Genomic DNA, 26,578 nt, shown 5'->3' on the forward strand with positions numbered 1-26,578 from the left:
GAGGGAGGAGGAAGAGGAGTAGGACTGAGGAGGACTGAGGAGGAGGATTGATGAGAAGGAGGGGAGAGAGAAGGAGGAGAACTGGAAGAGGAGGACTGAGGAGGGGAAGGAGGAGGAAGAGGAGGACTGAAGAAGAGGAGGAGGACGAGGAGAATGAGGAGGACTGAGGAGGAGGAGGAGGAGGAGGTGGAGGAGGACTGACGAGGAGGACTGATGAGGAGGAGAAGGACTGACGATGAGGAGGAGGACTGAGGAGGAGGAGGAGGAAGAGGATGAGGAAGACTGAGGAGGAGGACTGAGGAGGACTGAGGAGGGAGGAGGAAGAGGAGTAGGACTGAAGATGACTGAGGAGGAGGATTGATGAGAAGGAGGGGAGAGAGAAGGAGGAGAACTGGAAGAGGAGGACTGAGGAGGGGAAGGAGGAGGAAGAGGAGGACTGAAGAAGAGGAGGAGGACGAGGAGAATGAGGAGGACTGAGGAGGAGGAGGAGGAGGAGGAGGAGGAGGACTGACGAGGAGGACTGATGAGGAGGAGAAGGACTGACGATGAGGAGGAGGACTGAGGAGGAGGAGGAGGAAGAGGAGGAGGAGGAGAAGGAAGACTGAGGAGGACTGACGAGGAGGAAGAAGAGAAGGAGGAGGAGGAGGACTGATGAGGAGGAGGAGAAGGATTGACGAGGAGGAGGAGGACTGAGGAGGAAGAGGAGGATGAGGATGAGGAAGACTGAGGAGGAGGACTGAGGAGGACTGAGGAGGGAGGAGGAAGAGGAGTAGGACTGAGGAGGACTGAGGAGGAGGATTGATGAGAAGGAGGGGAGAGAGAAGGAGGAGAACTGGAAGAGGAGGACTGAGGAGGGGAAGGAGGAGGAAGAGGAGGACTGAAGAAGAGGAGGAGGACGAGGAGAATGAGGAGGACTGAGGAGGAGGAGGAGGAGGAGGAGGAGGAGGAGGAGGACTGACGAGGAGGACTGATGAGGAGGAGAAGGACTGACGATGAGGAGGAGGACTGAGGAGGAGGAGGAGGAAGAGGAGGAGGAGGAGAAGGAAGACTGAGGAGGACTGACGAGGAGGAAGAAGAGAAGGAGGAGGAGGAGGACTGATGAGGAGGAGGAGAAGGATTGACGAGGAGGAGGAGGACTGAGGAGGAGGAGGATGATGACTGAGGAGGAGGAAGACTTTGAAAATACACATGATCCCCCTTTCCAGATAGTTGTATGGCTATGAGACAGATAATCAAGAGGAAGAGGAGCATGAGGATGAGGAGGACTGAAGAGGAGAATGAGGAGGAAGAGGACTGAGGAGGAGGACTGAGGAGGAGGAGGACTGATGAGGAATAGGACAGAGGATGAGGAGAAAGACTTAGGAGGAGTACTGATGAGGAGGAGAAGGAGATGGAGGACTGAGGAGGAGAAGGAGGAAGAGGAAGAGGACTGAGGACTGAGGACTGAGGTGGAGGAGGAGGAGGAGGAGGAGGAGGAGGAGGAGGAATAGGACAGAGGATGAGGAGAAAGACTTAGGAGGAGTACTGATGAGGAGGAGAAGGAGGAGGAGGACTGAGGAGGAGAAGGAGGAAGAGGAGGAGGACTGAGGACTGAGGTGGAGGAGGAAGAGGAGGAGGAGGAGGAGGAGGATGAGGAGGAGGAGGATAATGACTGATGAGGAGGAGGCGTACTGAGGAGGAGGAGGATGATGAATGAGGAGGAGGAGGACTGAGGAGGAGGAGGAGGAGGACTGAGGAGGAGGAGGAGGAGGACTGAGGAAGACTGAGGAGGAGGAGGAAGTGTAGGAGAAGGTAGACTCAGAAGGAGGAGGAGGACTGAAGAGGACGAGGAAGTGGAGGAGGTGGAGGAGGAATAGGACTCAGGAGGGTGTGGACTCAGGAGGAGGAGGAATCAGGAGGACTCAGATGGAGGAGGACTCAGGAGGACTCAGGAGGAAGACTCAGAAGGAGGGGGAGGATGAGGACACAGGAGGAGGAGAAGGAAGAGGAGGAGGAGGAGAAGGAGGACTGAGGAGGACTGAGGAGGAGGAGAAAGAGAAGGAGGAAGACTGATGAGGAGAAGAAGGACTGACGAGGAGGAGGAGGACCGAGGAGGAGGAGGAGGATGATGACTGAGGAGGAGGAAGACTGAGGAGGAGGACTGAGAAGGAGGAGGAAGAGGAGGAGGAGGAGGACTGAAGAGGAGGGCTATTAGACAGATAATCAAGAGGAAGAGGAGGATGAGGAGGACTGAAGAGGAGAATGAGGAGGAGGAGGAGGAGGAGGAGTAGGACTGAGGAGGAGAAGGAAGAGGAAGACTGAGGAGGAGAAGGAGGAGGAGGACTGAGGAGGAGAAGGATGAAGAGGAATGGAGGACTGTTATAGCCATACAAATATCTGGAAAGTTTAAAGAAAATGTATCAGCATAGGATCTCGAAATATGTGTCTGCGTTCCACTAAAACGCGTTAATTTGAGATATTTTCTTGTGTTTGAAGTCATATCTCAGGTTTGGCAAATAGAAATTCGCCCAAAATCACACAGAATATTCGTCTCATAGCTATACAACTATCTGGAAAGTTTAAAGAAAATTTATCAGTAGGATCTCGAAATATGTGCCTGCGTTCCGCTAGAAACCGCCATTTTGAGATATTTTCTTGTGTTTGAAGTCATATCTCAAGTTTTGTACATAGAAATTCACCCAAACTTGCTCAGATTATCCATCACATAGCCATACAACTATCTGGAAAGTTTAAAGAAAATTTATCAGTAGGATCTCAAAATAATCGACTTTTGTCAAATATCGTTCCGAAACCGCCAATTTGAGATGTTTTCATGAGTTTGAAGTCATATCTCAAGTTTGGCACATAGAAATTCGCCCAAACTTGCTCAGATTATCTGTCTCATAGCCATACAACTATCTGGAAAATTTAAAGAAAATTTATCAGTAGGATCTCGAAATATGTGCCTGTGTTCCGCTAGAACGCGCCAATTTGAGATATTTTCTTGTGTTTGAAGTCATATCTCAGGTTTGGCACATAGAAATTCGCCCAAAATCGCACAGAATATCCGTCTCACAGCCATACAACTATCTGGAAAGTTTAAAGAAAATTTATCAGTAGGATCTCGAAATATGTGCCTGCGTTCCGCTAGAAACCGCCATTTTGAGATATTTTCTTGTGTTTGAAGTCATATCTCAGGTTTGGCAAATAGAAATTCGCCCAAAATCACACAGAATATTCGTCTCATAGCTATACAACTATCTGGAAAGTTTAAAGAAAATTTATCAGTAGGATCTCGAAATATGTGCCTGCGTTCCGCTAGAAACCGCCATTTTGAGATATTTTCTTGTGTTTGAAGTCATATCTCAAGTTTGTACATAGAAATTCGCCCAAACTTGCTCAGATTATCCATCACATAGCCATACAACTATCTGGAAAGTTTAAAGAAAATTTATCAGTAGGATCTCAAAATAATCGACTTTTGTCAAATATCGTTCCGAAACCGCCAATTTGAGATGTTTTCATGAGTTTGAAGTCATATCTCAAGTTTGGCACATAGAAATTCGCCCAAACTTGCTCAGATTATCTGTCTCATAGCCATACAACTATCTGGAAAGTTTAAAGAAAATTTATCAGTAGGATCTCGAAATATGTGCCTGCGTTCTGCTAGAACGCGCCAATTTGAGATATTTTCTTGTGTTTGAAGTCATATCTCAGGTTTGGCACATAGAAATTCGCCCAAAATCGCACAGAATATCCGTCTCACAGCCATACAACTATCTGGAAAGTTTAAAGAAAATTTATCAGTAGGATCTCGAAATATGTGCCTGCGTTCCGCTAGAAACCGCCATTTTGAGATATTTTCTTGTGTTTGAAGTCATATCTCAGGTTTGGCACATAGAAATTCGCCCAAAATCGCACAGAATATCCGTCTCATAGCCATACAACTATCTGGAAAGTTTAAAGAAAATTTATCAGTAGGATCTCGAAATATGTGCCTGCGTTCCGCTAGAAACCGCCAATTTGAGATATTTTCTTGTGTTTGAAGTCATATCTCAAGTTTGGCACATAGAAATTCGCCCAAACTTGCTCAGAATATCTGTCTCATAGCCATACAACTATCTGGAAAGTTTAAAGAAAATTTATCAGTAGGATCTCGAAATATGTGCCTGCGTTCCGCTAGAAACCGCCAATTTGAGATATTTTCTTGTGTTTGAAGTCATATCTCAGGTTTGGCACATAGAAATTCGCCCAAAATCGCACAGAATATCCGTCTCATAGCCATACAACTATCTGGAAAGTTTAAAGAAAATTTATCAGTAGGATCTCGAAATATGTGCCTGCGTTCCGCTAGAACGCGCCAATTTGAGATATTTTCTTGTGTTTGAAGTCATATCTCAGGTTTGGCACATAGAAATTCGCCCAAAATCGCACAGAATATCCGTCTCACAGCCATACAACTATCTGGAAAGTTTAAAGAAAATTTATCAGTAGGATCTCGAAATATGTGCCTGCGTTCCGCTAGAAACCGCCATTTTGAGATATTTTCTTGTGTTTGAAGTCATATCTCAGGTTTGGCACATAGAAATTCGCCCAAAATCGCACAGAATATCCGTCTCATAGCCATACAACTATCTGGAAAGTTTAAAGAAAATGTATCAGTAGGATCTCAAAATAATCGACTTTCGTCAAATATCGTTCCGAAACCGCCAATTTGAGATGTTTTCATGAGTTTGAAGTCATATCTCAGGTTTGGCACATAGAAATTCGCCCAAAATCGCACAGAATATCCGTCTCACAGCCATACAACTATCTGGAAAGTTTAAAGAAAATTTATCAGTAGGATCTCGAAATATGTGCCTGCGTTCCGCTAGAAACCGCCATTTTGAGATATTTTCTTGTGTTTGAAGTCATATCTCAGGTTTGGCACATAGAAATTCGCCCAAAATCGCACAGAATATCCGTCTCATAGCCATACAACTATCTGGAAAGTTTAAAGAAAATTTATCAGTAGGATCTCAAAATAATCGACTTTCGTCAAATATCGTTCCGAAACCGCCAATTTGAGATGTTTTCATGAGTTTGAAGTCATATCTCAAGTTTGGCACATAGAAATTCGCCCAAACTTGCTCAGATTATCTGTCTCATAGCCATACAACTATCTGGAAAATTTAAAGAAAATTTATCAGTAGGATCTCGAAATATGTGCCTGCGTTCCGCTAGAACGCGCCAATTTGAGATATTTTCTTGTGTTTGAAGTCATATCTCAGGTTTGGCACATAGAAATTCGCCCAAAATCGCACAGAATATCCGTCTCACAGCCATACAACTATCTGGAAAGTTTAAAGAAAATTTATCAGTAGGATCTCGAAATATGTGCCTGCGTTCCGCTAGAAACCGCCATTTTGAGATATTTTCTTGTGTTTGAAGTCATATCTCAGGTTTGGCACATAGAAATTCGCCCAAAATCGCACAGAATATCCGTCTCACAGCCATACAACTATCTGGAAAGTTTAAAGAAAATTTATCAGTAGGATCTCGAAATATGTGCCTGCGTTCCGCTAGAAACCGCCATTTTGAGATATTTTCTTGTGTTTGAAGTCATATCTCAGGTTTGGCACATAGAAATTCGCCCAAAATCGCACAGAATATCCGTCTCACAGCCATACAACTATCTGGAAAGTTTAAAGAAAATTTATCAGTAGGATCTCGAAATATGTGCCTGCGTTCCGCTAGAACGCGCCAATTTGAGATATTTTCTTGTGTTTGAAGTCATATCTCAGGTTTGGCACATAGAAATTCGCCCAAAATCGCACAGAATATCCGTCTCATAGCCATACAACTATCTGGAAAGTTTAAAGAAAATTTATCAGTAGGATCTCGAAATATGTGCCTGCGTTCCGCTAGAACGCGCCAATTTGAGATATTTTCTTGTGTTTGAAGTCATATCTCAGGTTTGGCACATAGAAATTCGCCCAAAATCGCACAGAATATCCGTCTCATAGCCATACAACTATCTGGAAAGTTTAAAGAAAATTTATCAGTAGGATCTCGAAATATGTGCCTGCGTTCCGCTAGAACGCGCCAATTTGAGATATTTTCTTGTGTTTGAAGTCATATCTCAGGTTTGGCACATAGAAATTCGCCCAAAATCGCACAGAATATCCGTCTCACAGCCATACAACTATCTGGAAAGTTTTTAAAAAATGTATCAGTAGAATCTCGAAATATGTGCCTGCGTTCCGCTAGAAACCGCCATTTTGAGATATTTTCTTGTGTTTGAAGTCATATCTCAGGTTTGGCACATAGAAATTCACCAAAAGTCGCACAGAATATCCGTCTCATAGCTATACAACTATCTGGAAAGTTTAAAGAATATTTATCAGTAGGATCTCGAAATATGTGCCTGCGTTCCGCTAGAACGCGCCAATTTGAGATATTTTCTTGTGTTTGAAGTCATATCTCAGGTTTGGCACATAGAAATTCGCCCAAAATCGCACAGAATATCCGTCTCACAGCCATACAACTATCTGGAAAGTTTAAAGAAAATTTATCAGTAGGATCTCGAAATATGTGCCTGCGTTCCGCTACAAACCGCCATTTTGAGATATTTTCTTGTGTTTGAAGTCATATATCAGGTTTGGCACATAGAAATTCGCACAAAATCGCACAGAATATCCGTCTCACAGCCATACAACTATCTGGAAAATTTAAAGAATATTTATCAGTAGGATCTCGAAATATGTGCCTGCGTTCCGCTAGAACGCGCCAATTTGAGATATTTTCTTGTGTTTGAAGTCATATCTCAGGTTTGGCACATAGAAATTCGCCCAAAATCGCACAGAATATCCGTCTCATAGCCATACAACTATCTGGAAAGTTTAAAGAAAATTTATCAGTAGGATCTCGAAATATGTGCCTGCGTTCCGCTAGAACGCGCCAATTTGAGATATTTTCTTGTGTTTGAAGTCATATCTCAGGTTTGGCACATAGAAATTCGCCCAAAATCGCACAGGATATCCGTCTCATAGCCATACAACTATCTGGAAAGTTTAAAGAAAATTTATCAGTAGGATTTCGAAATATGTGCCTGCGTTCCGCTAGAACGCGCCAATTTGAGATATTTTCTTGTGTTTGAAGTCATATCTCAGGTTTGGCACATAGAAATTCGCCCAAAATCGCACAGAATATCCGTCTCACAGCGATACAACTATCTGGAAAGTTTAAAAAAATTTATCAGTAGGATCTCGAAATATGTGCCTGCGTTCCGCTAGAAACCCCCATTTTGAGATATTTTCTTGTGTTTGAAGTCATATCTCAGGTTTGGCACATAGAAATTCACCAAAAGTCGCACAGAATATCCGTCTCATAGCTATACAACTATCTGGAAAGTTTAAAGAATATTTATCAGTAGGATCTCGAAATATGTGCCTGCGTTCCGCTAGAACGCGCCAATTTGAGATATTTTCTTGTGTTTGAAGTCATATCTCAGGTTTGGCACATAGAAATTCGCCCAAAATCGCACAGAATATCCGTCTCACAGCCATACAACTATCTGGAAAGTTTAAAGAAAATTTATCAGTAGGATCTCGAAATATGTGCCTGCGTTCCGCTACAAACCGCCATTTTGAGATATTTTCTTGTGTTTGAAGTCATATATCAGGTTTGGCACATAGAAATTCGCACAAAATCGCACAGAATATCCGTCTCATAGCCATACAACTATCTGGAAAGTTTAAAGAAAATTTATCAGTAGGATCTCAAGATAATCGACTTTCGTCAAATATTGTTCCGCGGAACAAATGGAACAGAAAGTCCAACTCCAATTTTGCAGAAGGACTTTCGTCAAAACTGTTCCAAATCAAAACGTTGAAAATCGAGTGTTTTAGTAAATAACTCAGAATATATTTTTGATTTTATCTAGAACTGCCCGATAGAAACTTTCCAGATATATGGTAATAATACGAATAATCTGTGCGAGTTTGAATGAGTTTCTATGTGCCAAATTTGGCGTTACATGTATTATATCAAGATAGTAGATACCGTGCCATCTCAAACAAAGTAAGGTTTTCTAATTGTAGCTTATGGAGCGAAGCAACTACAGGATCATATCTGTTATTTGTGGCTCCCGATTATTAACCAGTATTCTAGTCACTTATTTTTAAATCTGGTTAATAAATCAAACATACATATAGGTCTGGATTTTAAAAATGGATTTATGAAAGTGATACAAAATAAGCTGCAAAACGAATTACATTTTTAGGAGCATATAATTAAAAACATTGGCCCGGAATAACGTGGATAATTTATAGTAATAAATTATCCACGTTATTACTATAAATTATCCACGTTAGCTAAATACTATGTTGACTCTTACCATATACTACTTCCGACCACTTCCCACAGATTACTATAAAAACGATTCATGAACCGTTTTTTGCTTTATCATAATGCCCATAATGTGATAACATCTACTTCATATGACTATCGGCAGGTTATTTTATATGAAAACATGTAATGCAGGAAGACCCCAGCAATGTATTCACTTCATCATAGTTTATCTGCTAGTCCATTGGCGTGCGATAAAAACAATAAAAACATATAAAAAGTTCTTGTCTGATTCCAAGCATACTCCTTTGTTAAACAACCAACGTAATATTATCTATCGTTATTCGTTAAGTCTGATAAAGCAAATACAAATCCCTCCCCAGTATATCGTTCTACGATTTCTCACAATGACAATCATCTGATCAGCCAATGAAATGAGGAGGAAAGAGAACTCCATCATTTGAAACCCATTTCTCTTCAACAGGCACATTACATGGCACCATATCCGCACAGTGTCTTGGCACCATGCCAACCAGACCCTCTCCACTCACCTCACTTCCACAACTCTGATCCCTGACTGATACCGGAGACTGCTGAGTAGACGTGATCCCAGTACAACTCTCCGGGTCACCACCCACTGGGATAGCAGGTCGTAGTGTGCGGGGGTAGGGGTTGTACCGGGGTCGGGAGGGAACTAGAACATTCTTCAGGTGTGCTGGAGGTGAGCCTAGTCCTGTGGGTGTGAAATCTGTTGTTTAATAGAGTCAATCAAATCTGATTTCACTGTCATTTAATTTGTAAACCTCACGTTAAAAAAGCACACCAATAATAATATAAAACTTTACTGTACTCAAAATATTAACATTTGAAGTAACATTTTCAATTTTACCTGTATTTGGAGGGTTCCAGTAGTTGGCAGGGTTTGACATGCTGGCCCGCACTGCCTCGGGGTGTTTTCTCTTCCACTTCAATATCTCCTCGTTCATTCCATTCTCCTTGGTAGGGTCTAGTAGCCAGTAACATCCTGTAACAGGAGAATCAAACGGTATGTAGGCAATGTAGGAAAAGTGTACTTTATAGAATGTTACAGAAGACGAAAGCTCCTGATCAAACTTGGGTTTTTGTTTATTCTGAAATACCACTACATCAGATAGGGATAATCCTGTTAATTTGTTACTGAAACAACAAACAACCAATGGTTACCTTTTCCGGTGATTGATAAGGGACGGAGAGACGTGGGGCGTGACGGCGTACGGACAACTTTATAAAACGCTTTATTCAGCGATAGGTTGTGTCGAACAGAATTCTGAGAATATTTCGTTGACTAATTCATCGAAGAAACATTCTGTTAGATCCAAAAGCTCTACAGTTATTATCAAGAACTTAACATGTAGTTACAATATTATTTGTTATTAATCTCACCTTCCAGCCCTCAGGGGCGGTTCTGAAGTAAGGAAACTCCCACCTGAGGAGACTTTGGTTACTTGATCTAACAAATTCCGTACTACACCAAATATCTCTACTAATTCTCGTGTTTTAAATGGTGATTATATTATCCAATTAAATTACATATGCTAGATTTATATAATTCATTAATCATTACATCCTGTACATCAGTAAAGTAACAGTTCATCAGTAAAGCAGCCACATCAGAATGTTGATGGCCAGCAACATTCTGATGATTGATATTGATAGATGATAGCGCTAGCAGGTGCTGATAAGACATGGGCTCAGTTATTCGTATTTGTTTTAACTTCAATCAAGAGCACTATACTGATACAGAGTACTAAACCATCGACTCTACACTACCCACTGATCGGTAATCTGACACAAGTAGCTTATAAAACAGTGCGTGTGATCATCTGTTGTATCAAATCAAATTATTTGTCACTATGTTAATAAATCATGATATAATGCAAGTTTTAATTTTCAAAGTTTTTGTTTTTTTTAATGAATAAACGTATAAGGTTACATCATAATTTTCAATTTTCATATTCACGTATATTAAATAAAATTATATTGTTATGTATCATATGATTTTGTAAACATTGGCCGGTGTACCAAAAACCGGTCCCCAAACAAAACATGATGCGGCCACCTGGTTCATAGAAAACACAAGGAAAGTTAGTTCGTCTACCATCTTTGAATTATACTTTAAACAAATTTTTATGAGTTGCCTCGAGAGAGAGAAGGACTGTAGTTTCAGTAAGACCAACTCGGCAGTTACTTTCAGTCTGGCAACTACAATTGATATGAAACAAAATAGCTATAAAACAAAGACTGAAGACAATGGTATGCTAAGTATGTCTGATGACCATGTGCTAAACAAGTGAATATTCTAACAGTTAACAACATTTTCTGTCAATGGAGACTGGAGAGAGGGCAAAACACAATTTAGAAAGCAAAAATTAATTTACCGACGGACACTTTCTTATAAAATCATAACATGCTTTGTGAATTGTGCGGTACAGGCAGCTTTTAGTTAAAATAAAACCAATTCAGAGTCCTCACAACTCCAATAAACATATGCAAAAACATCTTGTGCCCTGTTTAAAATAAGTCCGCTGGAACAGATGATTCTATTTAATATCGCACATACCAGATTTATCATACATTATATAGAATTATCCTGATCATAAGGACAGTTATATCAGCAGTTTTAACATTTGGCACAACTTCTACAAGAAACGTAATATAAGACAATAGTCCCAGCGAGCAACATACTATGCACACTGCTATACCACCTGGTTCATGGTAAACACAGCAACATACTATGCACACTGCTACACCACCTGGTTCATTGTAAACACAAGGAAAGTTAGTTTGTCGACCATTATATATTTGAAACAGACTAGCTTTGAATTATTCTACGTATACACAACAAATTTTTATAAGTTGCCTCGAGAGAGAGAAAAGGACTGTGGTTTCAGTAAGACCAACTCGGCAGTTACTTTCAGTCTGGCAACTATAATTTATATGAAATAAAACAGTTAATACATATATAAAGGTTATGGTATGCTCTGTATGTCTGATGGCCTGGCCTGGTGATTTTATTCTCATTTTTTATAATATAACAATTTTATAAGCCAGAAGAGAAAGAGCAAAACACAGTGCTTCTTTGTAGCAAACATGTATTTAAAAACGGAACTGTTATATACTTTTATATTTAATCTCAATAAGTTTTGCGAGCTGAATGTTAAAACCAATGCGTAGCTAGCAGTGAATAGAGATCTAGAGTCCTGAAAACTCTAAAATATAATATGCGGTGCTTCTAGAGAGTCATTGTTGACGGAGTTTGTTACATCTATTCCGGACGAACCTCCTGTTACTGGATATTGTTGCCAGAACGATAATTCGTTATTGAACTGGAGCGCAGAAAAGACAGCAACTTCGCTGCACGGGTGGTCAGCCGTTCTGATGACCCGATAGAGGATCTATGAAGCAACCCCAAGTAACCCAAGTAAGTAGAGACTGCCATGGCCCTGCTGTTAACGTCATATTAAGAAAGTATACATAAAAACAATAAGATTTGATACATTAAAAATTATTTTTGAGGACCCGCACTTTCGAAAAAATAAATATTTTCTTTTTTGAAAGTTTTGGAAATTTTGAGAAGTCTGTCACTGTAATACCGATATTTCAGTCATTTTAAACGTTTATTGACTGATTTTTTAAATGAATATTATTTACAATCTGTACAAGAAGCCCTTCAAAGGATTTTATAATTAAAATATAGATGACGAAGTTACAGGCCAAACAAGGTCGAGAGAAGCAAAATTGAAATTTTTGTAAAAATCAAAGTTGTATATTTTACCATTCACCCAGGTCATAAGATATCGCTTCAAAAATTCTTGTGAGTGTAGATGATGATCATATCCAACTTTTTGAAACAGGATTTCTCTCAATTTTGAGTTTTAAGGTATGAAATGTGGCCTCAAACGACTTAGTAAAATTAATCGTAAAAAGGGCCAAACATGGCAGATTTAAGGCTTAAAATGCCTATAACTCAAAAAGTATCAGTTTTTTTGAAATAATTTTTACAGGATCGTAATCAGCTTGGTAAGACGAATCTTTTAGTACCAAATTTATAATAGTTAAAGACACAAAATTTGAAAAAAAATGTGTACAATTGTACAAAATTTATACAAGGGGGGACCCTTGTGTTCGAGCTAGAAAATTATTTAAGACAATTTGTCTTCTAAAATCACCTATTTTAAAAGATTTGTCCTCTCAAGCTGATTACGATTCTGTAAAAATTATTTCAAAAAAACTGATACTTTTTGAGTTATAGGCATTTAAAGCTTTAAATCGGCCATGTTTGGCCCTTTTTACGATTAATTTTACTAAGTCGTTTGAGGCCACATTTCATACCTTAAAACTCAAAATTGAGAGAAATACTGTCCCAAAAAGTTGGATATGATCATCAGCTACATTCACAAGAATTTTTGAAGCGATATCTTATGACCTGGGTGAATGGTAAAATGTACAACTTTGATTTTTACAAAAATTTCAATTTTGCTTCTCTCGACCTTGTTTGGCCTGTAACTTCGTCATCTATATTTTAATTATAAAATCCTTTGAAGGGCTTCTTGTACGGATTGTAAATAATGTTCAGTTAAAAAATCAGTCAATAAACGTTTAAAATGACTGAAATATCGGTATTACAGTGACAGACTTCTCAAAATTTCCAAAACTTTCAAAAAAGAAAATATTTATTTTTTCGAAAGTGCGGGTCCTCAAAAATAATTTTTAATGTATCAAATCTTATTGTTTTTATGTATACTTTCTTAATATGACGTTAACAGCAGGGCCAGGGCATAAAAGCTTTTGGTGTATGTCCCCTTAATTATTACATAGAGTCATCCTGTACATCAGTAAAGTAACAGTTCATCAGTAAAGCAGCCACATCAGTATGTTGCTGGCCAGCAACATTCTGATGATTGATATTGATAAATGATAGCGCTAGCAGGTGCTGATAAGACATGGGCTCAGTTATTCGTATTTGTTTTAACTTCAATCAAGAGCACTATACTGATACAGAGTACTATACCATCGACTCTGCACTGCCCACTGATCGGTAATCTGACACAAATAGCTTATAAAACAGTGTGTGTGATCATCTGTCGTATCAAATCAAATTATTTGTCACTATGTTAATAAATCATGATAATGCAAGTTTTAATTTTTAAAGTTTTTGTCTTTTTTAATGAATAAACGTATAAGGTTACATCATAATTTTTAATTTCCATATTCACGTATATTAGATAAAATTATATTGTTATGTATCCTATGATTTTGTAAACATTGGCCGGTGTACCAAAAACCGGTCCCCAAACAAAACATGATGCGGCCACCTGGTTCATAGTAAACACAAGGAAAGTTAGTTCATCTACCATCATATATTTAAAACAGACTAGCTTTGAATTATCCTACAAATACAACAAATTTTTATAAGTTGCCTCGAGAGAGAGAAGGACTGTAGTTTCAGTAAGACCAACTCGGCAGTTACTTTCAGTCTGGCAACTATAATTGATATGAAACAAAATAGCTATAAAACAAAGACTGAAGACAATGGTATGCTATGTATGTATGATGACCATGTGCTAAAGAAGTCAATATTCTAACAGTTAACAACATTTTCTGTCAATGGATACTGGAGAGAGGGCAAAACACAATTTAGAAAGCAAAAATTAATTTACCGACGGACACTTTCTTATAAAATCATAACATGTTTTTTTTAATAGTGCGGTAGAGGCAGCTTTTAGTAAAAATAAAACCAATTCAGAGTCCTCACAACTCCAATAAACATATGAGAAACATCTTGTGCCCTGTTTAAAATAAGTCCGCTGGAACAGATGATTCTATTAAATATCGCACATACCAGATTTATCATACATTATATAGAATTATCCTGATCATTACGACAGTATCAGCTGTTTTAAGAACAGACATATGGCATAACTTCTACACGAAACGTAATATAAAACAATAGTCCCAGCGAGCAACATACTATGCACACTGCTATACCACCTGGTTCATGGTAAACACAAGTATAAGACAAAACCTAATATAAGACAATAGTCCCAGCGAGCAACATACTATGCACACTGCTATACCACCTGGTTCATGGTAAACACAGCAACATACTGTGCACACTGCTATACCACCTGGTTCATGGTAAACACAGCAACATACTATGCACACTGCTATACCACCTGGTTCATGGTAAACACAGCAACATACTATGCACACTGCTATACCACCTGGTTCATGGTAAACACAAGGAAAGTTAGTTCGTCAATCATTATATATTTGAAACAGACTAACTTTGAATTACCTCACTTAATCTAACTTTTTATAAGTTGCCCAGTACGTAAGAGACTTTAGTTTCAGTAAGACCAACTCGGCAGTTACTATAAGTCTGGGCAACTACAAATGATATGAAATAAAATAATTATTATACAAAGGTTATGGTATGCTCTGTAAGTCTGATGACGATGGCCAGGGGGTCCTTTCCGAAAACACGTTTAAGTGGCTCTGTGTATGGTCGACTTAAGTAGAATTCGTAACGGTGTTTCCGAAACTCTTCTTATGTATTTCCCAAAGTACCGTTTCGGAAGGACCCCCTGGCCTGGTGAATTTTTTCTCATTTTTTTATAATATGACAATTTTATAAATCAGAAGAGAAAGAGCAAAACACAATGCATCTTTGTAGTAAACATGTATTTAAAGACGGAACTGTTAAAAGTGTGTCTCTGCAATTTGGTTGTATCAGAAACGTGTCTGATACAACAGTAAGGAGTGTGCCTTACTAAACTTCAACAATAAATACGTGTAGGAGAGAAGTGTGTCTCTTCAAATTGGTTGTATCAGAAGCGTGTCTGATACAACAGTAAGGAGTGTGCCTTACTAAACTTCAACAATAAATACGTGTAGGAGAGAAGTGTGTCTCTTCAAATTGGTTGTATCAGAAGCGTGTCTGATACAACAGTAAGGAGTGTGCCTTACTAAACTTCAACAATAAATACGTGTAGGAGAGAAGTGTGTCTCTTCAAATTGGTTGTATCAGAAGCGTGTCTGATACAACAGTAAGGAGTGTGCCTTACTAAACTTCAACTATAAATACGTGTAGGAGAGAAGTGTGTCTCTTCAAATTGGTTGTATCAGAAGCGTGTCTGATACAACAGTAAGGAGTGTGCCTTACTAAACTTCAACTATAAATACGTGTAGGAGAGAAGTGTGTCTCTTCAAATTGGTTGTATCAGAAGCGTGTCTGATACAACAGTAAGGAGTGTGCCTTACTAAACTTCAACAATAAATACGTGTAGGAGAGAAGTGTGTCTCTTCAAATTGGTTGTATCAGAAGCGTGTCTGATACAACAGTAAGGAGTGTGCCTTACTAAACTTCAACTATAAATACGTGTAGGAGAGAAGTGTGTCTCTTCAAATTGGTTGTATCAGAAGCGTGTCTGATACAACAGTAAGGAGTGTGCCTTACTAAACTTCAACTATAAATACGTGTAGGAGAGAAGTGTGTCTCTTCAAATTGGTTGTATCAGAAGCGTGTCTGATACAACAGTAAGGAGTGTGCCTTACTAAACTTCAACTATAAATACGTGTAGGAGAGAAGTGTGTCTCTTCAAATTGGTTGTATCAGAAGCGTGTCTGATACAACAGTAAGGAGTGTGCCTTACTAAACTTCAACAATAAATACGTAAAGGAGAGAAGTGTGTCTATTCAAATTGGTTGTATCAGAAGCGTGTCTGATACAACAGTAAGGAGTGTGCCTTACTAAACTTCAACAATAAATACGTGTAGGAGAGAAGTGTGTCTCACTGAAAATGTCTAAATAGAATTGAAAAGATGGTCTGAATTATCTGGTCAAATAAACGTAATGTCGTAATAATATCACTTAACAATAAATCAAAATTCTCGATACTTGCTTGATTAAACGTACTCAAGACTTCATAAAAATATACTAAAAGGGGACCCCGGTACTAAACTAGTCTGCCCTTAAATAGGCTGTTGAAATGCGTGACTCATTTACGCGTGACTACAGAAAATCCTATATTTCCGCCTTCTTACACGCAGTGCTGTAAAATGTAAAGATAAGGGCAAATAAAATCTAAATGAATGTAACCTTGAACACCATGATGCTGCCACCTGTTTCATAGTAAACACAAGGAAAGTTAGTTCGTCTACCATCATATATTTGAAACAGACTAACTTTTAATTATTCTATATTATTAATTTTTATGAGTTGCCCCGAGAGAGAGAGAAGGACTGAAGTTTCATTAAGACCAACTCGGCAGTTACTTCAGTCTGGCAACTATAATTTATATGAAATAAAATACAGTTATAAAACAAAGACTGAAGACAATGGTATGCTAAGTATGTCTGATGACCATGTGCTTAAGGGGGGGGGGGGGACTCTGGGACTCTAACACCTGGACTCTGAATTTTGCAATGCAAATTTTGGAATTTGGCCGCCAAATTTTTTTAAAGGCCTAACTCAAAATTCCAATACAAAACTTGCGATTCTACGTTGATTCTGAAAATTTCATGTTAAAATATTGAAACCCTATTGAGTTCTATTGTTTTGAGCGAAATCAGTTTCGCAAATATTGCGAACTGAGATATGGGCGATTTTGTTCATTTTTTGCGATTATTTGAACACAGAATCCACAGTTAGGTAGATACTGAGTTGATAATCATAGAGAATGTGTAGTTTAGGCTTACCTTCCATATAAAGTTGGTTTCATTCAAAAATATTGATATTTAATCAATTTATGGGCCAAAATCGATCAAATTTGGTGCGTATGCCCAAATATGGTCATATGGTTTTTGGCTCATAACTCAGTCATTTTTTCCCAATCTTGATGAAAATTCGTAAACGAGTTCAAGGGACTACTAGCTACAAGTAGAGCACCTAAAATCTGGGTTTTTGGGCATGCTCAGGGTATTTGGCTAAATTGGGCCTAATTTGGACCAAATATGGGCGTGGCTGCCCCGCGGGCACCGTTTGGCGGTTGGGGTCCCCCCCCCCCCCCCCCCCCCCCTTAAGAAGTGAATATTCTAATAGTTAACAACATTTTCTGTCAATGAAGACTGGAGAGAGGGCAAAACACAATTTAGAAAGCAAAAATCAATTTTCCGACGGACCCTTTCTTATAAAATCATAACATGTTTTGTGAATTGTGCGGTACAGGCAGCTTTTAGTTAAAATAAAACCAATTCAGAGTCCTCACAACTCCAATAAACATATGACAAACATCTTGTACCCTGTTTAAAATAAGTCCGCTGGAACAGCGATGATTCTATTTAATATCGCACATACCAGATTTATTATACATAATATAGAATGATCCTGAGATTCATAAGGACAGTATCAGCTGTTTTAACATATGGCACAACTTCTACACGAAACTTAATATACGACAATAGTCCCAGCGAGCAACATACTATGCACACTGCTATACCACCTGGTTCATGGTAAACACAGCAACATACTATGCACACTGCTATACCACCTGGTTCATGGTAAACACAGCAACATACTATGCACACTGCTATACCACCTGGTTCATGGTAAACACAAGGAAAGTTAGTTTGTCAATCATTATATATTTGAAACAGACTAACTTCGAATTACCTTCCTTTTAATAACTTTTTATAAGTTGCCCAGTACGTAAGAGACTTTAGTTTCAGTAAGACCAACTCGGCAGTTACTATAAGTCTGGGCAACTACAAATGATATGAAATAAAATAATTATTTTACAAAGGTTATGGTATGCTCTGTAAGTCTGATGGGCGATGGCTTGGCCTGGTGATTTTTTTTTATAATATAACAATTTTATAAGCCAGAAGAGAAAGAGCAAAACACAGTGCTTCTTTGTAGCAAACATGTATTTAAAAACGGAACTGTTATATACTTTTATATAATCTCAATACGTTTTGCGAGCTGAATGTTAAAACCAATGCGTAGCTAGCAGTGAATAGAGATCTAGAGTCCTGAAAACTCTAAAATATAATATGCGGTGCTTCTAGAGAGTCATTGTTGACGGAGTTTGTTACATCTATTCCGGACGAACCTCCTGTTACTGGATATTGTTGCCAGAACGGGAATTCGTTATTGAACTGGAGCGCAGAAAAGACAGCAACTTCGCTGCACGGGTGGTCAGCCGTTCTGATGACCCGATAGAGGATCTATGAAGCAACCCCAAGTAGCCCAAGTAAGTAGAGACTGCCAATTAATCCCAATATTTTTAAATTTCGTTATACCAATATTTTTTAAATTTCATGTTTACAGTCTATACCCGATTTTAAAGTTTTCCAACTATCGATTGATTCTGATCAATAATTTTGTCAATGTCCTCCATATCCATAGTAGATCTTCGCACACGTTTGTTTGCCCTCGATGAACTGGGCGATGGTTCAGCTTGTTCAGCTGCCAAATTCTGGGAAATGTGATCATCATGGGTGCGTTTTATAGCTTTTGTGGCAATAGGTCGTCCTACACGCAAGTGTCCAGTCTTTCTATCGGTATTGGGTACAGCATCATCTTTCAGCTTGATATGGTGACCAATTAGGAACTCATCACTGAACATGTCGGCCTCAAGTAGGTTTCTGTACGCGAAGTCGTCGTCCTCAAAATGTTCGCTACATACGGACATAGATTCAGGGTTAAGATCTGAAATACGGCGTAATACCCGGGGCAGCCCACTTCTTTTGCATAGCTTTCTTCTTGGGAAAACGGTACCAACGAATAAAACGCCTGAAATCACTGTCACCGCTGAGAGTACCTTGCTTTTTGTTGCAATGTGCAACACAACAGTTAGACATTTGGTGCACCAAGTTATGAACTGCAGCAAGAGAAATATAGTTAAAAGAAAATGTTTACAAAAAGTTTTTATTTTTGCTCGAAATCTTTTCAAAAAGCATAAAAAGCGGAAAATTACAGATTTATTTGAATACTAGTGATGAGATGGGGTATTGTTTGGATGTGATGGAAGTAACGAAGTAAGTAACCATTTGTTCAAGGTGCAAGTTCAACCACTTGACAAAACGTTATATCATCCACTGGCAGCGATTCATCTGAGTTTTCTAACTCTAAGGATTCAAGTTCAGACCACGACTCATCCCATGAGGAAACTGACGAGTTCAGACCACAGGTGCCTAGGTGGTATGACGTGTAAAAACACCATAAGTATAGCGACATGAGTGATCATCCCAGCGATAATGACCCTTATGAAGAGTATTCATCCGATGAGGAGGAGAATGTGAAGGAGCTAAGCGAAAATCTTAGAGACCCGAGTGAATAGTGTCCATGTGGCGCATGTGCATTGGTACAAACGCTGGAACAGAAGTATTTTTTGTTGTTGTGACATTGAGCGAGTTGAAGTTATGAAGGGAGTCGAAAGTGCATAACACTGTCAGACTTCAATGAGCTTATTCTGAATAAAAAGGTGCTGCACCTTGCAAGTTGCTCGGTAAATAAAAATGGGTGTATCAAAGAGAAGGAATCTGAAAAGTTTAACAAAATGCTGCAATACACAGGTAAAGTACTTCTTGAATATCTTGGACTTGAACTTTCAATAACGTTGCACCGATAGTGGACTATGTGAACAACTTTCACAATAAACACAAACTACACAAAACTTTAAATGAATCATATATTTGTTTATACAAAGACAAAACAAACATTAGGAACGATCAAAATGTGTGTAATTTTAATTTAATTGTTGATTGCCAGGTGATAAATTGAGCGGGCCGGGGACAATATAATATAAAGCACTGGTAGGCCACTCACGACTCCCCAAATTTATTCTTACTCGTACTAGCGAGCTAATTGTTTCACCTATTGAGTCACTGTAACTTTATTATAATGTATCATAAAGCGTTATTTCAAAATAACCCTGCCTGTTCTGAGGTTTGCACCCAATTTAAAGATCTCTGACGTAACACTGAAGAGTATAACCTAAAATAGGAGTCATTAAACTTCAATCTACCATTATTATTAATTATTGTGACACGTGCTTCAAACAGATGCCCATATATGAAGTTCGTGCGGTACAGATGGTGCTCGATTGTAATGCCTTGTTTATCTCCAAATAAGGAGGTGATAAAAAGTTGGTAAGTTCAAACATTTCTGTGAGTAGATAATACTTCCGTAAGAATATTTGCGCATCATAGATACAGCAGAAACTTGGGATACAGTCACCTGATGCTAACCTGTTTTACAATTTACAATATAAACGTACTTTCATTCATTCTCATCGCATTTATATTATTAGAGCTACGCTATTCAAGAAGAGGATTCATCGTTTAGTTACCATCTCGGAGTTGCCTAGAGAATCTATTTTGCTCTCTCCACCTACTCACGCTAAATTAATTGCTTTTGGCTGTCTGTCTATTTAATCATTTCTTAAACTAAAGAAAGTGTTTCAGTGCTACTTATATACCTGTTTCATATTACTTACTTCTAACATGTATATTAATATCCAAATCATCCATTACTATCAACATTTCTCTTCATTCAGTGAGAAGACAAAATGCGAAACAACCTGCAGATTAAATACGACAACTACACCATCTCTGGAATCCATGACAAAACAGAAAGACTGCTCCTCACTTCATACTGCTCTACCATACTTCTATTCTCATTGATAGGAGACATTCTCATACTCATCGGATCCCTTAGCAGATACAAAGCAATCAAACTACACAAGGTCATGGTGGTCTTCATCCGGTACATAGCACTTACTGATATAATACTCGTCATCTTCAGAGTCTTGCCTGGCTCCGTTTCTTTGGTGGCAAACAGTTGGATCTTCGGTGAGTACCTCTGTTATGTTGAGTACTGTGTCACCTTTACTGTGGGGGGAACCTTCTGTCTCCTCATCAGTGTTCTCTCAATCACAAAGTTTCGGATAGTCAGATCTCCTCTGAGAGCGTGCACATTTTCTACTAAATCAGCACATTTCACCACCCTGTGTCTGTGGCTATGTTCCTTGTTCCCAGCGGTGGTACTCGTAGTAACGGAGAAGCATGGTGTTTACTTCAGTTTCCTTGACTACAATTGTGACTACAGTCGGTCACATCAAGATGCAGTTTGGATCATATGTACTGTTTTTGTTGGGTCAGTCGGACTCATTGCTATCACGATTACTCTTGTCAGCAGTATCATGATAATTGTTATAGCCAAGAGAAGCACTAAAAGAGGGCCGGGAAAACTTCAGTGGCGAGGACTGGTGACCGTGCTCCTTACAGTAGCAGTCTACACTATAGCTACTCTTCCAGCAGTTGTCTATTTGCTAGCCAGTGAATTCATGGCTGAAAATCAGTACATCTTTTGGCAGGTGGACTTCTATCGGTTCTCAACATACATAGTCCTTGTCAATGCCCTGGCCAACTTCTATATCTACACGCTTACTCTAGCAAGCTTTAGGGGGTTCCTCAGATCCAGGATAACGTTGATGTTAGCTCCTCTCGTGAAGGTTTGTTGTAAACATGAAACAGTCGGTGAAGCTGAAGAAAGACGCCCACTCTTGCTTTAAGGAATTTGGTGTTCCTCATTCGTCCAGTTGTAATCCAGAAAATTGAAGGATAGCTAGTGAGTGTGAAAAGTCGAATAAAACGGCCACGCCTTTTTAAAATGTTTCCCAATAATAAGTGGTTTCCGAATGATTGCTACAGAAGTTCACGTGTGTGATGACGGTGCTCGATTGTAATGTTATGTTTATCTCCTAATAAGGAGGTGGTAAAGGTTGTTAAGTCCAAACATTTCTGTGAGTAGATAATACTTCCGTAAGAATATTTGCGCACTATGTATAGATATGGCCGAAACTGATGAGTCGATGCTAACCTGTTTTACAATATACAGGGTGTTTCAAGACTCGTGACCACATTTTTAATGGCTCTTAGAATCTAACAAATAAGACAAACAGTTCGATTTTTGTTTTAAATTGTAGATAAATAATTACATTTTAAAGTCACACCCTGTATACGTACTTTCATTCATTCTCATCGCATTTATATTATTACATCTACGCTATTCAAGAAGAGGATTCATCATTTAGTTACCATCGTAGAGTTGGTTAGAGAATCTTCTTTGCTGTCACCTAATCTACTCTCACTCAATCAAAATCAATCAACGCTTTTGGCTGTTTATTTAATCAATACTTTAATTTTTTTAAGTTTCTTAATTAAAGAGAGTGTTTTGGAGGGTGAGATATTTTATAACACAGCTGGCATTTTCAAAGACATCCGATTATTTATGGTTTGCACACAAATGGGCAACGGTTGGGAACATTTCTAGATCGGTCGTATATCCGGTATGTACAATTTTGACCCCGAAATATTTGTGCAAATTGTATCAGGGAAAATAAAATAAGAAATAGATTGTAAAATTTCGGTAATTGAAAGTTCTACTGATTGATTAGAGAATAATCATTTTGTTTAGAAGCAAACGCCATTTGGCATCACTGACCAATCGCATTTGAATTACGTAACATACCGATAACATTACGATAACAGTCTCCAGCTTGTATTGTACTGTATCATCTGTTTCATAGCAAACACAAGGAAAGTTAGTTTCTTGGCCATCATATATTTGAAACAGGCTAGCTAAGAATTGTATCCACCCATAATTCCCATACAATTGTAAACTTTTTCTAAGTTGCCTCGAGAGAGAGAAGGACTGTAGTTTCAGTAAGACCAACTCGGCAGTTACCATCAATCTGGCAACTACAATTGATATGAAACAAAAAATAGTTATAAAACAAAGAAAATATTTTGTATATTAGTCTGCCTTGGCCTACTGATGATTTCTCCAGTTTATATAATTTTCCTAATAGAACTAACTGAAACGGGTAAACACAATGTGGTTACGGAGCGAAAATTAATTTACAGGCGGACACTGTTGCATAAGATGTTATAAGATGTTTTTATGTTGTGTGAGTTCCCTGCTACGGACAGTTTTTTAACGCTTTCAATAAACTGTAAAACCAATTCAAAGCTTACAGTGATATATCTGAGAAACATCCTGTAGAGGAACCTGTTAAATGAGGAGTACTGGTGAACCAAGTACTGTTAATACGATAACAAGGTGTAGAATCAACTAGCATCTGCTCACCAAGTGTTAAGTGGAGATCGGCATGTGGTTGTCAAGAAAGAGCAAAAATGTGGCTTAAATAAGGATCACGCATCATATCAGAGCTGCAAAGCCTTTAAGATATAATGCATTTCTCCAGGATTTATGTCTACTTGACATTAACCTCCAAGAATAACTGCAGATTTCTTGCGGGAAAGATCACAATTAGATGCCATATCAATTTCATATTGCATAAGTAGTTCATTTACTTTGAGGAACCAAAGATCAAAAAGAGATATCGTGAAATTACCTGCCACCTGTTTTAAAGTAAGGAGTGCTGTGTGCGAATCATTTAGTTATAATGGTATAAGATAACATGTGAAAGCAGCTACAGAAGTGGGCCACACAATTAATGTTTGCGGGAGATATCTTTCAGAATATTTCAGTGGCTTGTCCGCCAGTTAACTAACATAGGTAGCAAAAGTAGAGATGATCTTTTTCATAATTTGGAAAACATCAAACATGGTAAACATGTTACTGATATTACGAAAGAGCGCATAGTTTCTGAGCAAGCAGTTCACCGAGTGTTTCTAACTTTCGAACTTGATCTCTGCTTTATCAAATAGTTTTGAGTAACATTGCGTCACAGCTTCGTTTAGAATACTCGCTAAAATAACACCACTTTAAAACTGAAATACTAATGTATTGACGTGTTACTAAGCGTCACCTAGTCTGTAAACAGGTTTATGCATGTGATAAATTATTAACATGGGTACCATATGGTTAGGTCATCATGATTAGGTATCTAGCTTTTACCTCTTAAAGTTAAGCAGAGTCCCTTCACAAGCGCAGTTCTCTAAAAAAGACATTTAAGAAGCGTGAACAATTTTCACAGCCTATCCCGGAGTTGAGGAGTTCTGATAAGTAGATATCACATCTGAAGTTTACGGTACTTCTTAGCATAGCCCATAAGGGAAATCCGTAAGATTTAATATTTATCAGATGAGACAAATTCCAAAAGTTCAAATATTTTAAAAACATCAATTACTCCCATCCTAGAGACGTTTCGTTGGCTAAATCTGAACGTTCCAAAGTTTACGGAGAGTAACAATTGCTTGTTTTAGTTCCGAGCCGGGGCCAGCGCCCAAATTCTCACTTCCACTTCCTACTCTCAAGGTAATGGGAACAAGTACACTCAAACTGGGACACATTCTGAAAATATGACAATCTCGCTACATTCACACACTTCTCTGACAAATTCCATTGTACCTGGGGTAGTAGGTGTACGTGTGGACGAGATCGAATTAGCTGATTTGGTTTTGATATTGTCTACAACAGGGCGAAACTGGCGGTAAAATAAACAAAGTGAAATGTTCCGTATTATAGCAAGGAGAGGATTCAGGGATCTGTTTTGGTGGATTAACTGGCATAGACGTACAGAAGAGGGACTCAGGAGGTAAATTGGAAAAAATAAATAGAATCGTGAGTAAATAAATGAAATAAATGTAACAAATAATCAGTAAATCAGTAGGTAAACTCACTGCATGTAGTTGTAGATCTCGTTTACAGGCAGCCTGTTGTCTGAACTATGTTTAAGAGCCATAGCTATAAGACAAGCGTAGGAGAACACTGGTTTTAGGAAAACTTTTTGTAGTCCCGGATACATCTCCTGGAGGGAGGAGTTAATAAAATCCGACAGAAAATAGCTAATTTTAAAATAACAAGTTTTTACAGTTTATTGAATTTATGAAACTTGTGTTATGTGAAAGCTACGAGCGTTTCCAAAAAATCAAAACTGGTCGTTCACGTTTAGAAATTCATATTTTTAGATTTAAAATTGTTGTCAGTACTATTACTATTACAGACAGTACTACATAGCACTTGATTTAAATGTGAAATTTGTGGTCAGAATTTCAAATTTTTAGAGACAGCCAAAACCATATGAAATTGATATGAGGCAGATATATAACCTGAATTGTAACCGGTGGTGAGTTAAAAGACTGTGAAAACTGTTGGCACGGAATCAAATCTAGTCTGGTCTGCTCTCTTATCAGCGCCAAGTTGTTTATCGCTGAGGACAGATAAATAATTAGCTTAAAACACTGAACATATAGAGATTGGTAGTTCAGAATATAATTTTAGGTTTTTATACGTAAACTTTTTAAAATGATAAACGTTTTGGTAATCAATAGAAAATAGTAGCTGCTCACCTTGACAATTTCCGAGCCAGTCTTGATTTTCTTGCTTAATAAAAGATTTACTGCGAGCGTCGGAGTCAGTTTCGTAACAACCTAAAAGAAGTTCATGATGACTGTTGAGGATAATTACAATAGCAACACTCCACACAAGAAAACCCAAGCAGCAATCCAGCTTTAAAGTTCTTAAACAAAAAGTGAAACATACCATGATCAGGGTGAGCAAAAGTATAGTTTGGATAACATGAAGTATCTGTAGGTAGATCAATTCCAGATGATACATGACCGATTAGGCCTGGTCCTTGGACTGTGGTTGCCAGAGGTGACGGGACATGTTCCCTCAACCCATCAACCAAACTTGTCCCACATCTCACATCCACCCTTTTCAGTTTGGGTGGAATGTTGAATGAGAAAAATTCTTTATCCAGCCCGAAAGTCTGAGTGGAGCAATCTTTTGATGATTCGATCTCTGTGCCTTCATCTGTCATCATGAAATCCGTTCCGATCAATCAAATCTACACGAATCTGCCTTCTACAAAGTTTCATTCACCATTTAATCGCACCAATGCGTGTTTATGTAGTCAGTTCAAGTTCAGGATACATATCGAACTAAGGGCTGAAGCCTCATCTGCGCATGAACACTATAAAACACAGTAAAACCAAAGAAAACAAATAGGTGTAATTTCTTGCCACCAAATCGAAACCATGTGTTTCACTGCGAAAATGCGCAAAATATTTTGCGGAGGATCGATGAAGCGAGGCGGCAAGCCATAAATACCTAAGCAGTCGCTTTTTAGTAGAGCCGCGCGGAATACGGATGCAGTCTAAAGATAACAAGCAAATGGTGATCATATATTAATTAAATGATACATAAAAATATAATTATCTAAGATATTCAATACATATTGTTTTACAATATTTTCATTTAAAATTAATAAAAAATATCACAATCAAAATCCTATATTCAAATTCGCGCCGCGCACTA

General features: G+C 38.5%; 1 protein-coding gene across 1 annotated transcript; it reads right to left on the bottom strand.

The window, feature by feature from the left end:
• Window positions 1–7,809: 7,809 nt before the first annotated feature.
• On the bottom strand, window positions 7,810–26,318 carry LOC134819215 (forkhead box protein I2-A-like). The gene is made up of 8 exons (XM_063829026.1): window positions 25,802–26,318; window positions 25,609–25,689; window positions 25,369–25,469; window positions 24,940–25,067; window positions 9,730–9,772; window positions 9,511–9,613; window positions 9,197–9,331; window positions 7,810–9,040 (listed from the first exon to the last, which is right to left on the bottom strand). Exons 1-8 carry the CDS (start codon window positions 26,082–26,084, stop codon window positions 8,730–8,732), a joined length of 1,185 nt encoding a protein of 394 aa, XP_063685096.1. The 5' UTR covers window positions 26,085–26,318; the 3' UTR covers window positions 7,810–8,729.
• Window positions 26,319–26,578: the final 260 nt, after the last annotated feature.

Source organism: Bolinopsis microptera, chromosome 8 (genome assembly GCF_026151205.1).
Source record: "Bolinopsis microptera isolate Bmic1 chromosome 8, MBARI_Bmic_1.0, whole genome shotgun sequence".
NCBI lineage: Eukaryota > Metazoa > Ctenophora > Tentaculata > Lobata > Bolinopsidae > Bolinopsis > Bolinopsis microptera.

Excerpts from the sequence above, each read along its gene's own strand:
- LOC134819215 (XM_063829026.1), bottom strand. The coding sequence starts at position 26,084 with ATGATGACAGATGAAGGCACAGAGATCGAATCATCAAAAGATTGCTCC. Across the intron at positions 25,068-25,368 it reads CACCACCGGTTACAATTCAG|GAGATGTATCCGGGACTACA; the intron begins GTTATATATCTG and ends TCCTCCCTCCAG. Across the intron at positions 9,041-9,196 it reads CTGGAACCCTCCAAATACAG|GACTAGGCTCACCTCCAGCA; the intron begins GTAAAATTGAAA and ends TCACACCCACAG.